We start from the raw sequence: 10,336 nt of genomic DNA on the forward strand, positions 1-10,336 counted from the left end.
TTGGGAGTAGTAAATCTGTACTAAAAATAAGCTCTGTCTGGCCATTGTGTCGGATCCAAGTTAACAGTACTGCTCGTATACGGTATATGTACCTACGCACTATCCGTTGGATGGTTGGTCGTACATAGCTTAGCTTGTAGGAGTATTTATGTATATCTTGCATCGTTGCTGATTCCGGATCTATCACTGTCCTGCGCCCACCCACCATTCATCAGCTCTGAAAGTATACTGGCACAGAGTGGCTTCAGAGACATCTGCCATTCTTACCACAATCCTAGCTTGGCAACTACACATATTGGTAATAACATATCGGTTCTCCCTTTCCGTCTGCGTTACCTCTGATCGCGATGTGCCTTGTTACTTTTGCCACCCTGAACTGTCCCTGTGGAGTTTATTCATCGCTGTCTTTATCTTTGATTCAGGAGTTGGATCCTCGAGCAAACAAGGAGGCGAACCTGGGATGCATTCCAATTCCTTGGTGAGTGGTGTGGTTTTATCTTTTAAAAGTTTCTAGTTTTTACCATGATGTAGGTAAAGCAAAAAATATAAGCTAAGCCTATGAAAACCATATAGCAAGTTAGCAGTTGACTTAACTGAGGCAACCTCTTGCACAGCTTAAAGTAAAAGCGGAATTAGTTAGTAGTACTTTGTTCTGTAGTAATTAGTTTGAGCATGTAAAAAAGGGTTAAGCATGTCAAATGATCTATTGTTTTCAAGCTTCTGTCTGCACGACATTTTATCAGAGAACCAAATAGCCAAGTTTTTCACGGTTCAATTCTCTGTTCTCTTTTGCTACTAAAGCTATATCTTCATTTCTTACTACGCAGTTCAGTGTGTGATATCATTTCAAGAGCAAACCAACAATCTCCGATCTAATGTTTTTTTTTCCTTTTCTCAGTTTGATGGGAGCAGGCTTTGTACACCCAAAAGAGCCGGTCGCACCCCAATGAAAATGCTAATAGACGACGACGTCTATAGAGATGTCACTGCTAGGCACACATCGCCTGGTGTTGTGGGAAGGCTTATGGGCCTTGACATAATGCCTTCACTTGGAGTTCATAGCAAAGATACATGTAATGGGGACCGTTCACAGGGCAGGTCGCCAGGGAGTTACAGTGATATATCAGGGCATTGTAGTGACAAATATGCTTTCTCGGGAGATGTTCCGCGTAGGGCAAGCACTGATGAGATTCCAGAATTCAAAGATGTTTTTGAGGTAATGGAGACCACCAGAACCAAGAACCGAAACCGTAACACTTGTCCTGGACATGACAGGGTTAACTGTGCTGACCTTAATTTTGTAAGGCAGAAGTTTATGGATGCAAAACGCCTTTCCACTGATGAATCTTTTCAGAGATCGAAAGAGTTCAATGGTGCGCTAGAGGCATTGGTGTCAAATAAAGATGCTCTCATGGAAATTCTTCAAGAATCCAATAATGTTGCCGCGAGTGATCTGTCCGGTCTCGGTTGTCCTCCATCCTCTGGCGTAAACCGGATCACGCTGTTGAAACCATCCAGAAGAAGTAAGTTTATTGATGCAGATATTGTGTATCCACCAGAAGATGACACTGAACGGTGCTTCCACTCACCAAAAGAAGCAAAGCATTCTCCAAGGAAGCCTCATAGTAACTTTTCTAGTGAAGCTCCCAAAGAAGAAACTGGCTCTTTGAGACAAAAATTGTCTAGGTCAAGCTACAGGGAGAACATCGATAAGCGCATTTCTCCCACTCGGATTGTTGTCTTGAAACCATGCCTCGATAAAAATCTGAACATGGAAGGAGCATTTCCAATAACCAATGACATGTTCTGCTCCAGTTACAGAAGGACCCAAGCATGCCTAGATGATGGCATTCAAAGGCAGAATGCAGAAGAATCCATGCCTCCGATCTCCACAGCACACTCCGATGCACGATGCCAAAGAGCAAAGGGGTCCAGAGAAATTGCTCGGGAGGTTTCAGCACAGATGAAGACAGCTGCTGTCAGGGGAGGTACAAATGGAAAACAGAAACTCAGTCCAGATATTGGGACGTCGAACCGGGATGAGCAGGTGTCTTTGTTGACATCCATGGCTAAGCTAAAAAGTTCGGCAGCATTGCAAAGACCTTCTGGTCCACATGATGCCCCGGATGGTTCTTGCGCAGGGACTTCACCGACACATTCAGCTAAGAGATCCATCAGGAAGGAAGCAAGGAGACGCCTAGCAGACAGATGGAAGACGACTCAGCAACATCAACATCCATCACAAGATGGTAATGCTACATTCAGCACACTTGGGGACATGCTTGCTCTGTCTGACAAAGAGACCTCAAAGTTTACTTCAGGGGCAGCAGCTAGCCGGCAATGGCCAGAGGGCGAGTCACATAGGGATGTGATTCCAGGATCATGTGGTTATCCTCTTGGTATCAGCAGCAATGATGGCTGGAAAGATGACAGCATATGTGGCTTAACAAGGCTGGAGTCTGTTTCTACTTCATCCATCAACCGAGGGAGTCCGAAATCGAGCAGCAGAAAAGCAAGTTGCACACACGGTGAATATTCTATGGCAGAGAACATCATCGGATCAGGGCCTTATGATTCTGAGGATCTGCATCAGGACAGACCAAGGAGATCGTTATTCAGAAGTTCGACATATCGCTCTGATGAAAGCGATGTGCAGTCTCTGGATGAGGTGCAAAGTGTGGTGACCGAGCGCGAGATCCATGTGAATTTTGAAGAACCAACTTACACCGGTGCAGTGCCAGAGCTATCTGAAACTGGAGGAAGACTTGTGCACGGTGGAAATTCTGGCCATTTAGATAGCAGCCGTGCAGTTCCAGAATGGCAGGGGGAGGCGCAGTCTTCTGCACAGAACATGATGCTGGACCAAGAGCACGCATTCGCAGCAGATGACCATTTTATTGTCCCTAGTCCTAGATATTCAGCGTCTCAGGTATGTTCATTTTATGCGAGTCAAGTTTCTTGGAAGTATGGCTAAGCATTCTTTGCATATACTATATGGGTTTATGAGTAAACTGAAGGTTTTTGTTTGAGTGATATGAATTACTAATTTATAGTTCTTCTGCACTCAGATTGAGGGGAATGGGCACGACCGATGTGATGATAACGAAGCTCCATCCGATCATCTGACAGAACTAGTATCCGTCGTGAGCTCCAACGAAGACGAACAACCTAGTCCGGTGTCCGTCCTCGGATCGTCCGTGGACGCCGAGGACTGTTGTTCAGGAGGTTTTGAGAAGATAAGCGCAGACCTTCAAGGCAAGTGCAGAAACACGCACACTGCTGCCAAACCACTTCCCTGTCACACTGTCCATATCACTCACTTGACTTCTGTCTGCTACAGGGCTCAGGATGCAACTTCGGCTGCTCAAGATGGAGGCGACGGGCGACGCAGATGACGACACCGACCTCGCCTTGTTCAGTGACGACGACGAAACCGCCGCGAGCTGCGAGCTGGTCAACGAAAGCGCGCCGACAACGTCCCGTGCTTTCCGGGACGAAGACGAGAGGGACTTCTCCTATGTGGCTGACATGCTCACATTTCTAGCCAGCCGGAGCTCCGAACACGACCTCCTGCTCGGCGCGCGCTATCTGTCACCGGGGTCTCCGGCGCGCGGCGACGCGTACGACGAGCTCGAGAGGAAGTACGGCGAGCTCGTCCTGTGGGCGCGGCCCGAGAGGCGGCTCCTCTTCGACCTGGCGAACGACGTGCTCGTCGAGGTGGTCGCCTGCTGGACGCAGTGCGGCGGCCAGCAGGGGCTGGCGGGGAGGTGTCGGCTGGGCATGGAGTGGGACATGGAGAGGGTCGTGGAGGAGGTGTGGGAGAGGGTGCGCCGGCAGCGGCGCGAGACGGAGGGCTTCCAGGAGGAGAAGCTGATGGGGGTGGCGTGGCTGGACTGCGAGGACGTCACTGATGAGATGGTGGAGGACATTGGGAGCATGCTGGGTGAGGATCTCCTGGAGGAGGCCATAGCTGACCTGTATCTGCTGCACCTTTTTGGTTAAGGGAGGAGGAGCTTTCATGCTGCATTTTTTGAGATAAATAATAAAAGCGCCCTTTATGGAAAAATTTGGGATTTGTGAAAGTGGTGCTAGTGTCTTGGGTTTTGCTCGGTTTAAGAAATTGTTAGTGGAAGCAAAACTCTGTAGCTTGTTTATGCCAGCCCAGGTAGACTGGTGGCTGATGCAGATGTAATATTCCAGTTCCGTGTATCTATATTCTACATATACATATATATATAGTGACGATAATCGACGGTGACGAATGTAATTATTTATATATATGGCAGCAGCCATTTTTTTTTCTTCTGGGTGATGTGCATTTTCGAGTATGGATTCAGTAATCAGCTGGTGGTATGTTGGTGTCATAAGCAAGGTTGCCTTGGTGAGCCGTTGCTGTCGTCAGTTTTCGCGTATATGTAGCAAGGAGGGATGTATGATGCACCAAGTGACCGCATAGCGCAGTGGATTAGCGCGTCTGACTTCGGATCAGAAGGTCGTGGGTTCGACTCCCACTGTGGTCGCAAATTTTTTTGTACTGAATACTAAAATTTCCATTAGAAATGACCACTCAACTCCTCCACCGCAAAACAAATTTTTTTGTACTGAATACTAAAATTTCCATTAGAAATGACCACTCAACTCCTCCACCGCAAAATCTTTTTCTCTTCGCGCTCTGTTATTTTGTTATTGATTTGCATTAGATATCACCACTTAATTCCTCTGCTGTGAATCCTAATTATTTTTTGTTACTAGTCTTTTTTTGGGAATAAATGAGATTTTTATTGCTCAACCACGGGGACTACAATCATACCGGTGTACCAACTCAATCACATTTGGTCCAGACCGTAGCCAAACTGCCGTACGCACATGATGATGCCCTATCTGATCTAGCCTGTGCTACATTATTACATTTTTGTTAAATAGTCTTTTTTGTTACTATAGTTTGCATTACAAATGACCACTTGCTTCCACTCACCACTGTGAATTCTCTTTCTCTGCAGATTAACTTTTTCATGCTCTAATTTTTGTACCCATACTTAATTTTCCAACAGAAATCACCTCTTAGTCCCTCTACTGCAAATTCTCTCTTTTTTATTTTCACGCCCTGTTTTTTCTCTTATTGATTTGCATTAGATATCACCACTTACTTCCTCTGTTGTGGTCACGATTATTGTTTGTACTGAATACTAAAATTTCCACTAGAAATCACCTCTTAATCTCTCTACTGCAAATTCTCTCGTTTTATTTTCACTCTGTTCTTTTGTTGTTGATTTGTATCAGAGACCACCACCTAATTCCTCTGCTGTGAATTCTATTAATTCTTGTTAATAATCTGCATTAGAAATGACTGCTTGCTTCCTCTCACAACCATGAATTCTCTTTTCTGCAGAATAACTTTTTCGTGCTCTAATTTTCTCCATTTCTATTAATAATTTGCATCAGAACCAGCAGTCACTTCCTCTATCCACTGAATTCTCTCCTCTACGCGACAACTGTTCCATGCTCTCTAATCGTTGAAGATCAATCGTATCACACGCTAAGAGTTTATTACAATTCTAGCAGGGGACTACTGAACCGAAGCTCAAACAATTTTACTTGAACGAACCAATGGTCGATCAGGCTTGCAGTTCTCGGGTCTGAACCCTGAACCTGAACTTCCATGATTTACAGCGCTAGCAGTCCGGAGGCCTGGGCACAGGCTGCCACCCAGCGCAGAGCTGAATGACCTCCTTGAGCGCCGGCGACGCCGCCTCCATCGTCCACCTGTCGTAGTACTCCTCCGGCCTGAAGACGCACTCGGCGCCCGGGCCGTCGACCAGGCACGGCAACGCCCCGTGCAGGAACGCGTCGCCCTCCGACCTGATCCACCCGGCCGCCGTCTCTTCTCTGTCAGCAGCCTGCAGCAGCATTCAGCTATGTAGTCAGCTCATCTCATCTCTGTGACTAGGATGTATGCAAATGCTGAGTCTCATCTTGTCTGAAAGACTGAAACTCTGAATGCAGGTACCTTCTCTGGCATGTACTTGAAGACCGTCTTCTTATGTCCTCCTTCGTATATGTTGCACTGAGACACAATCTGCAAAGGAGACATCATTCCATTTAGATTTGATGATCTCCAAGTAAGTGTTGCCAGTTGCAAGCATTTGGAATAGCGGATGCCGGATGAAATGAGTCACCTGAGCTTCGACGCCGGCGCAGACGGCGTAGATGCCCCAGTCCCTGGTGTAGTTGTTGTAGAGGTGGACCTTGCCGAAGCGCAGGCGCGGGTGCCTCTGCCGCGTGCCGTCGAAGAAGCAGTGGTGGATGGTCACCCTGATGCACCTGTCGTCGACGTGCTTTGGGTCCGCGCCGATGAGCATCGTCTTGTCATGCCTTGCAAAGTGGCATCTGTGCAAAAATGCAGTCACATACAGGCACATGTTCATCAGCACTACAATTATCAAACGAAATGAGTGAAGAACTGAAGATGCGTGATGCTGCACACAAAAATTTAGTTGGATTGCGTCATGTTTGTACACAGAAATTTAGTTGGTGAGGAGGGGCAGTAAAAAAAAGGAACTACTAGTACCTGGAGACGGTGATGTCGGTGCTCTGGCGCGTGATGTCGATGAGCCCGTCGTCGTAGTCGGCGAGGGAGCAGCGGTCGATCCAGATGTTGGTAGAGCCGGGCTTGATCTGGATGCCGTCGACGTCGTGGCCCCGGCCGGCCTCGAACTGGAGGTTGCAGACGATGACGTGGTGGCAGTCCTTGAGCTGGAGCCCCTTGCCGGTGAGCCGGACCCGCTGCCCGCGCCCGTCGATGGTCTTGTGGGAGGAGACCCGCAGGTAGGTGTGGAGGTGGATGTCGCCGGAGACCTCGAAGACGACCCACAGCGGCTCCTTGGCCCGGCACGCCTCCCGCAGCGTCCCGTGCCCGTCGTCTGCGGATCAATCGGTCGGTTCCTGTTGACAGAGTTCCGGAGCGAGATTGAAGGCGGGTAAAAAAGGGGGGACCTTGGAGGGAGGTGACGTGGTAGAGGGCGCCGTGGAGGCCCCCGATGGCGCGGCGGCCGAAGCCCTCGGCGGCGGCGGCGAGCGCGCGGAGGGTGCGGTCCGCGTCGGCGTAGGGCGTCCGCGGCTGCGGGGGGCGGTGGGCCGCCGTCGTCACCGCCCCCGGCCCCGCCTCGGCGTCCATGCCGGGGCAGGGGAGGTAGGCTGCGCCGGCGGCGGCTGGAGTCGGAGGAGGACGCGGGGGACGGTGGTCGGGGGAGGGGAAGGAGATCCAGCAGCAGTAGAGGCGGGAGAAACAGGAGGCACGGGCGCCCATGAAATTCGGCCGTGTCGGTCGGACTGTGGAGGCGAATCCAACACTCGCTCGCTCGGTACTCAACGTCTCAAACCCAAAGTCTTCCTTTTCTATTCCCCACTTCTAGAAACAAGAAAAGTCTTATTCATCTCCTATATGAAATCCCGGACCCTAAAGACACGCATACACCCCGTACCCATATGAGCGCTTCGAGAGACTGAGTCATTGAAACAACAACACGAAGAATCTAAAATAAATCCAGAAAATATGTGAGCAACCATGTCTCCGGCCTAGAACAGAGAATCCATCCAATAGGTTGGTTTCACCACAATGAATCTAACCGTTTAAGTTATGCTTAGTTCACATTTTTCTCCCTCTTTTGAAAGGCAACGGGATGCATCTTTCTTTGCCTTGCTTTTTTGGTTTTCTCTTTGCGGACAAGTAGTTGTTCCTTTGCCCTTCTATCTGTTCTCTTCAATGTGGGTCTCCTTCACTTCCATTGGTATTCAAAAAAAGTATTGGTTTGTCGAAAGTGTTACTCTGTTCCTGATCTCACATGGACTTGCCATAAACAGTAAAATCTAGAAAGTAATAATTCCAACAGGCATTACTGAGAGTTTACCTACGTGTAAATTTCCATCAATGATGAATGAAGTGCACTCATGTTGGCCTGGATATAAATAAAACAAAATAAGCGCTACAAAATGCTTTTGAAAAAAAACCTTTTTTGGATTATTGGTTTTGTTTTTATTCAGAGCATGACAATTGTTTTTTCATCAGGAAAATTTGCACGTGAGCACACATTGAACCATGTTTGTTCTAAAAAAACATCAGATATTATGAATTCTTTTACTTTTTTGGATTTTATTATACTATTTCCTACATATGTGCTCGGGGACCTAAATCCATTGTCTTTGGAAATAAAGACATGTCACAGGGGACCCCTCTATCATTCATCGTAGCTTTCATTCCTACAAGACCAGTGTTTGATGATCCAACTGCTTCTTCAAGCTGACCCACTGCCATTTAATTTTGATGATTCTTTTTAGAGGAAAATAAAAGCAGACCCCGGGATATTCAATTATGTTTTCGATCTCACATGCGCCATGGCAAACAGTAATGTTTCAGAATAGCAAAAAATGATGGTTTCCACGCAAAATGTTTGAATGTTCTAACTGCATGCAGAAATTCCATTAAAAAAATGACACTCATGGTGCTGTAAATAAAGATACAAAATTAGTGCTTCAAAAAGGTTGAAATAACATGTTCAAGATGCTCTGAACTTGTGGAAGGATGAATGATAGAGGGATCCTGTATTCGGGCGTGTTTGGTTCGTTGCTCGACACATTGCAAAATTCAGGCATGTTTGGTTCGTATCCACACATTGCTAAATTCTTGTCACTTCCTTAGCTATGAAGCAAATAAATTCAATCCCAGTTTTATTATATATATGTACATATTTTTGCCAAATCTTGCCACAGTTGCAATGATCAGTATGCTCACCACACTTTCTTTTTGTCTTGCCACAACTTAGAAAAAAAAATACATATAGCTATGAACCAAACATGCCCATAGTGTTCCCCCAAATGCATGAATGAGAACTTTTTATTCCAATATATGTGAGCGCAAAACATATGTGAGACCAAGCTAATCAATCCCCAAAATGTCAACAAATGTCCAGTTGCGAGGATAGCTAATCCGGCCTGGTCACACTCGTGGTATTTCCGCAGTAAATTGTCAATGTAGGCCAGTCATGATCAACAAGTCAGTGATAATAACTATAAGGAAAATATCTAAGACAAAGACACAAGAGAAAGAATCCCACTAGGTGGAGGGATACACATCCGTGGCAATCCAAACAGAACAAAGTCAAGCATTACCCAGCAGACAGTGGACACAAACTAAGAAACAACATGCTACATGATACAATGACAAAGTAGCCATTTTATTTATGTACAGGTCACACAAGAACAACACACAGTTGGAAACTACATCATATATTCATATCAGGCAGTTCATGTGAGCGCTCTAAGCAGGCACGGCAAAGCTCGGCTCGGTCCAGCTGGTTGGGTCGATGACGATGCATGGATCGTCCTTCTTGAACTCAGCCACCTGCAGAGTTCATCAGAGGAAGAGGAGGATTACACATAGAAGCAGAAGCTCAAGAAAACAACATGCTTGACAGGGATATGATGCCAAACCATTTCTCCACAGCTGGGGCAGTAGTGCTGTTTGTGCCAGAGGCAGTCCATGGAGGGGCACAGGAAGCACACACCCAGAAAGAATGGCATCATGCAAGCCACAACTGATGCGACGCTCGGCTTCGACCTGTTCAGTGTGCAACAAAAAAGGCTTAGCATCAATGATTTCAATTACATTTCACTATCATGGCAAGTACTGCAAGGAATACTGCGTTCACGTCCCCTCGCCTATCAATTCACACTTCCGCACGCGAAACTACAAGACTGCTTATTAGCTATCAAATATACAAGTAGGACAGACAGGCCAAACTGAACGATAACAAAATATTGTTTTTCCACAAAGATAATGAAAGAAGCTCTTTTCATGGCTATATACTGGAGTTGAGGTAGCAGTGGCTGACATCAAGCAATGTGTGGACAGATACAAGATACAAACAGAAAATGGTACTAAGCCGGACTTCTCAACACAGGATAATGCTCATTTAAGTTTGCCGGTCACCAAAATCCCTAGAGAACGCACTAATGGCATCCCCAAAAGGTGTTGCAGCATTGACACTTGGAAATGCGAATAGAATAATCAAATGCTATCAGGCTACAGGTAATGTACTACTCCCTCCGTTCCGAATTACTTGTCTTAGATTTGTCTAGATACGGAGGTATCTAGTACTAAAATGAGTCTAGATACATCCGTATCTAGACAAATCCAAGACAAGTAATTCGGAACGGAGGGAGTACTTGGTAGGTCTTTGCATAACAGAGGAGAAATGCTAGATTCAGGTTTGGGTTGCTAATTAATAAAAAAAATCCTCTGAATCACGTCTTTCCAACATTTCTGCTCCTACTAGCATTC

General features: G+C 46.6%; 3 protein-coding genes and 1 non-coding gene across 4 annotated transcripts in view; 2 read left to right on the plus strand and 2 right to left on the minus strand.

Moving 5' to 3' along the window:
• LOC119353090 overlaps positions 1-4,258 on the plus strand; it is a 5,351-nt gene extending 1,093 nt beyond the window's left edge. The window contains exons 2-5 of the mRNA XM_037619670.1: positions 423-478; positions 899-2,929; positions 3,069-3,255; positions 3,341-4,258. Coding sequence (XP_037475567.1) covers positions 423-478; positions 899-2,929; positions 3,069-3,255; positions 3,341-4,002 — 2,936 coding nt within the window. The 3' untranslated portion in view covers positions 4,003-4,258. The remainder of the gene's footprint in view (positions 1-422; positions 479-898; positions 2,930-3,068; positions 3,256-3,340) is intronic.
• A 188-nt stretch (positions 4,259-4,446) lies between these two features.
• Positions 4,447-4,520, plus strand: TRNAR-UCG. Its single transcript has one exon. It is a non-coding gene; the product is annotated as a tRNA-Arg (tRNA).
• A 975-nt stretch (positions 4,521-5,495) lies between these two features.
• LOC119353092 (probable pectate lyase 4) lies at positions 5,496-7,409 on the minus strand. The gene is made up of 5 exons (XM_037619671.1): positions 6,994-7,409; positions 6,569-6,920; positions 6,177-6,387; positions 6,008-6,076; positions 5,496-5,897 (listed from the first exon to the last, which is right to left on the minus strand). The coding sequence occupies exons 1-5, from the start codon at positions 7,304-7,306 to the stop codon at positions 5,673-5,675; spliced, it is 1,170 nt and encodes a 389-aa protein (XP_037475568.1). The 5' UTR covers positions 7,307-7,409; the 3' UTR covers positions 5,496-5,672.
• Positions 7,410-9,039: 1,630 nt separating this feature from the next.
• Positions 9,040-10,336, minus strand: part of LOC119357549 (GSH-induced LITAF domain protein-like) — a 3,852-nt gene continuing 2,555 nt past the window's right edge. The window contains exons 2-3 of the mRNA XM_037624463.1: positions 9,487-9,613; positions 9,040-9,397 (exon numbers count right to left, since the gene is read on the minus strand). Of these exons, the coding sequence (XP_037480360.1) occupies positions 9,314-9,397; positions 9,487-9,613 (211 nt within the window). The 3' untranslated portion in view covers positions 9,040-9,313. The remainder of the gene's footprint in view (positions 9,398-9,486; positions 9,614-10,336) is intronic.

This window comes from Triticum dicoccoides, chromosome 2A (genome assembly GCF_002162155.2).
Source record: "Triticum dicoccoides isolate Atlit2015 ecotype Zavitan chromosome 2A, WEW_v2.0, whole genome shotgun sequence".
In the NCBI taxonomy this organism is placed as follows: domain Eukaryota; kingdom Viridiplantae; phylum Streptophyta; class Magnoliopsida; order Poales; family Poaceae; genus Triticum; species Triticum dicoccoides.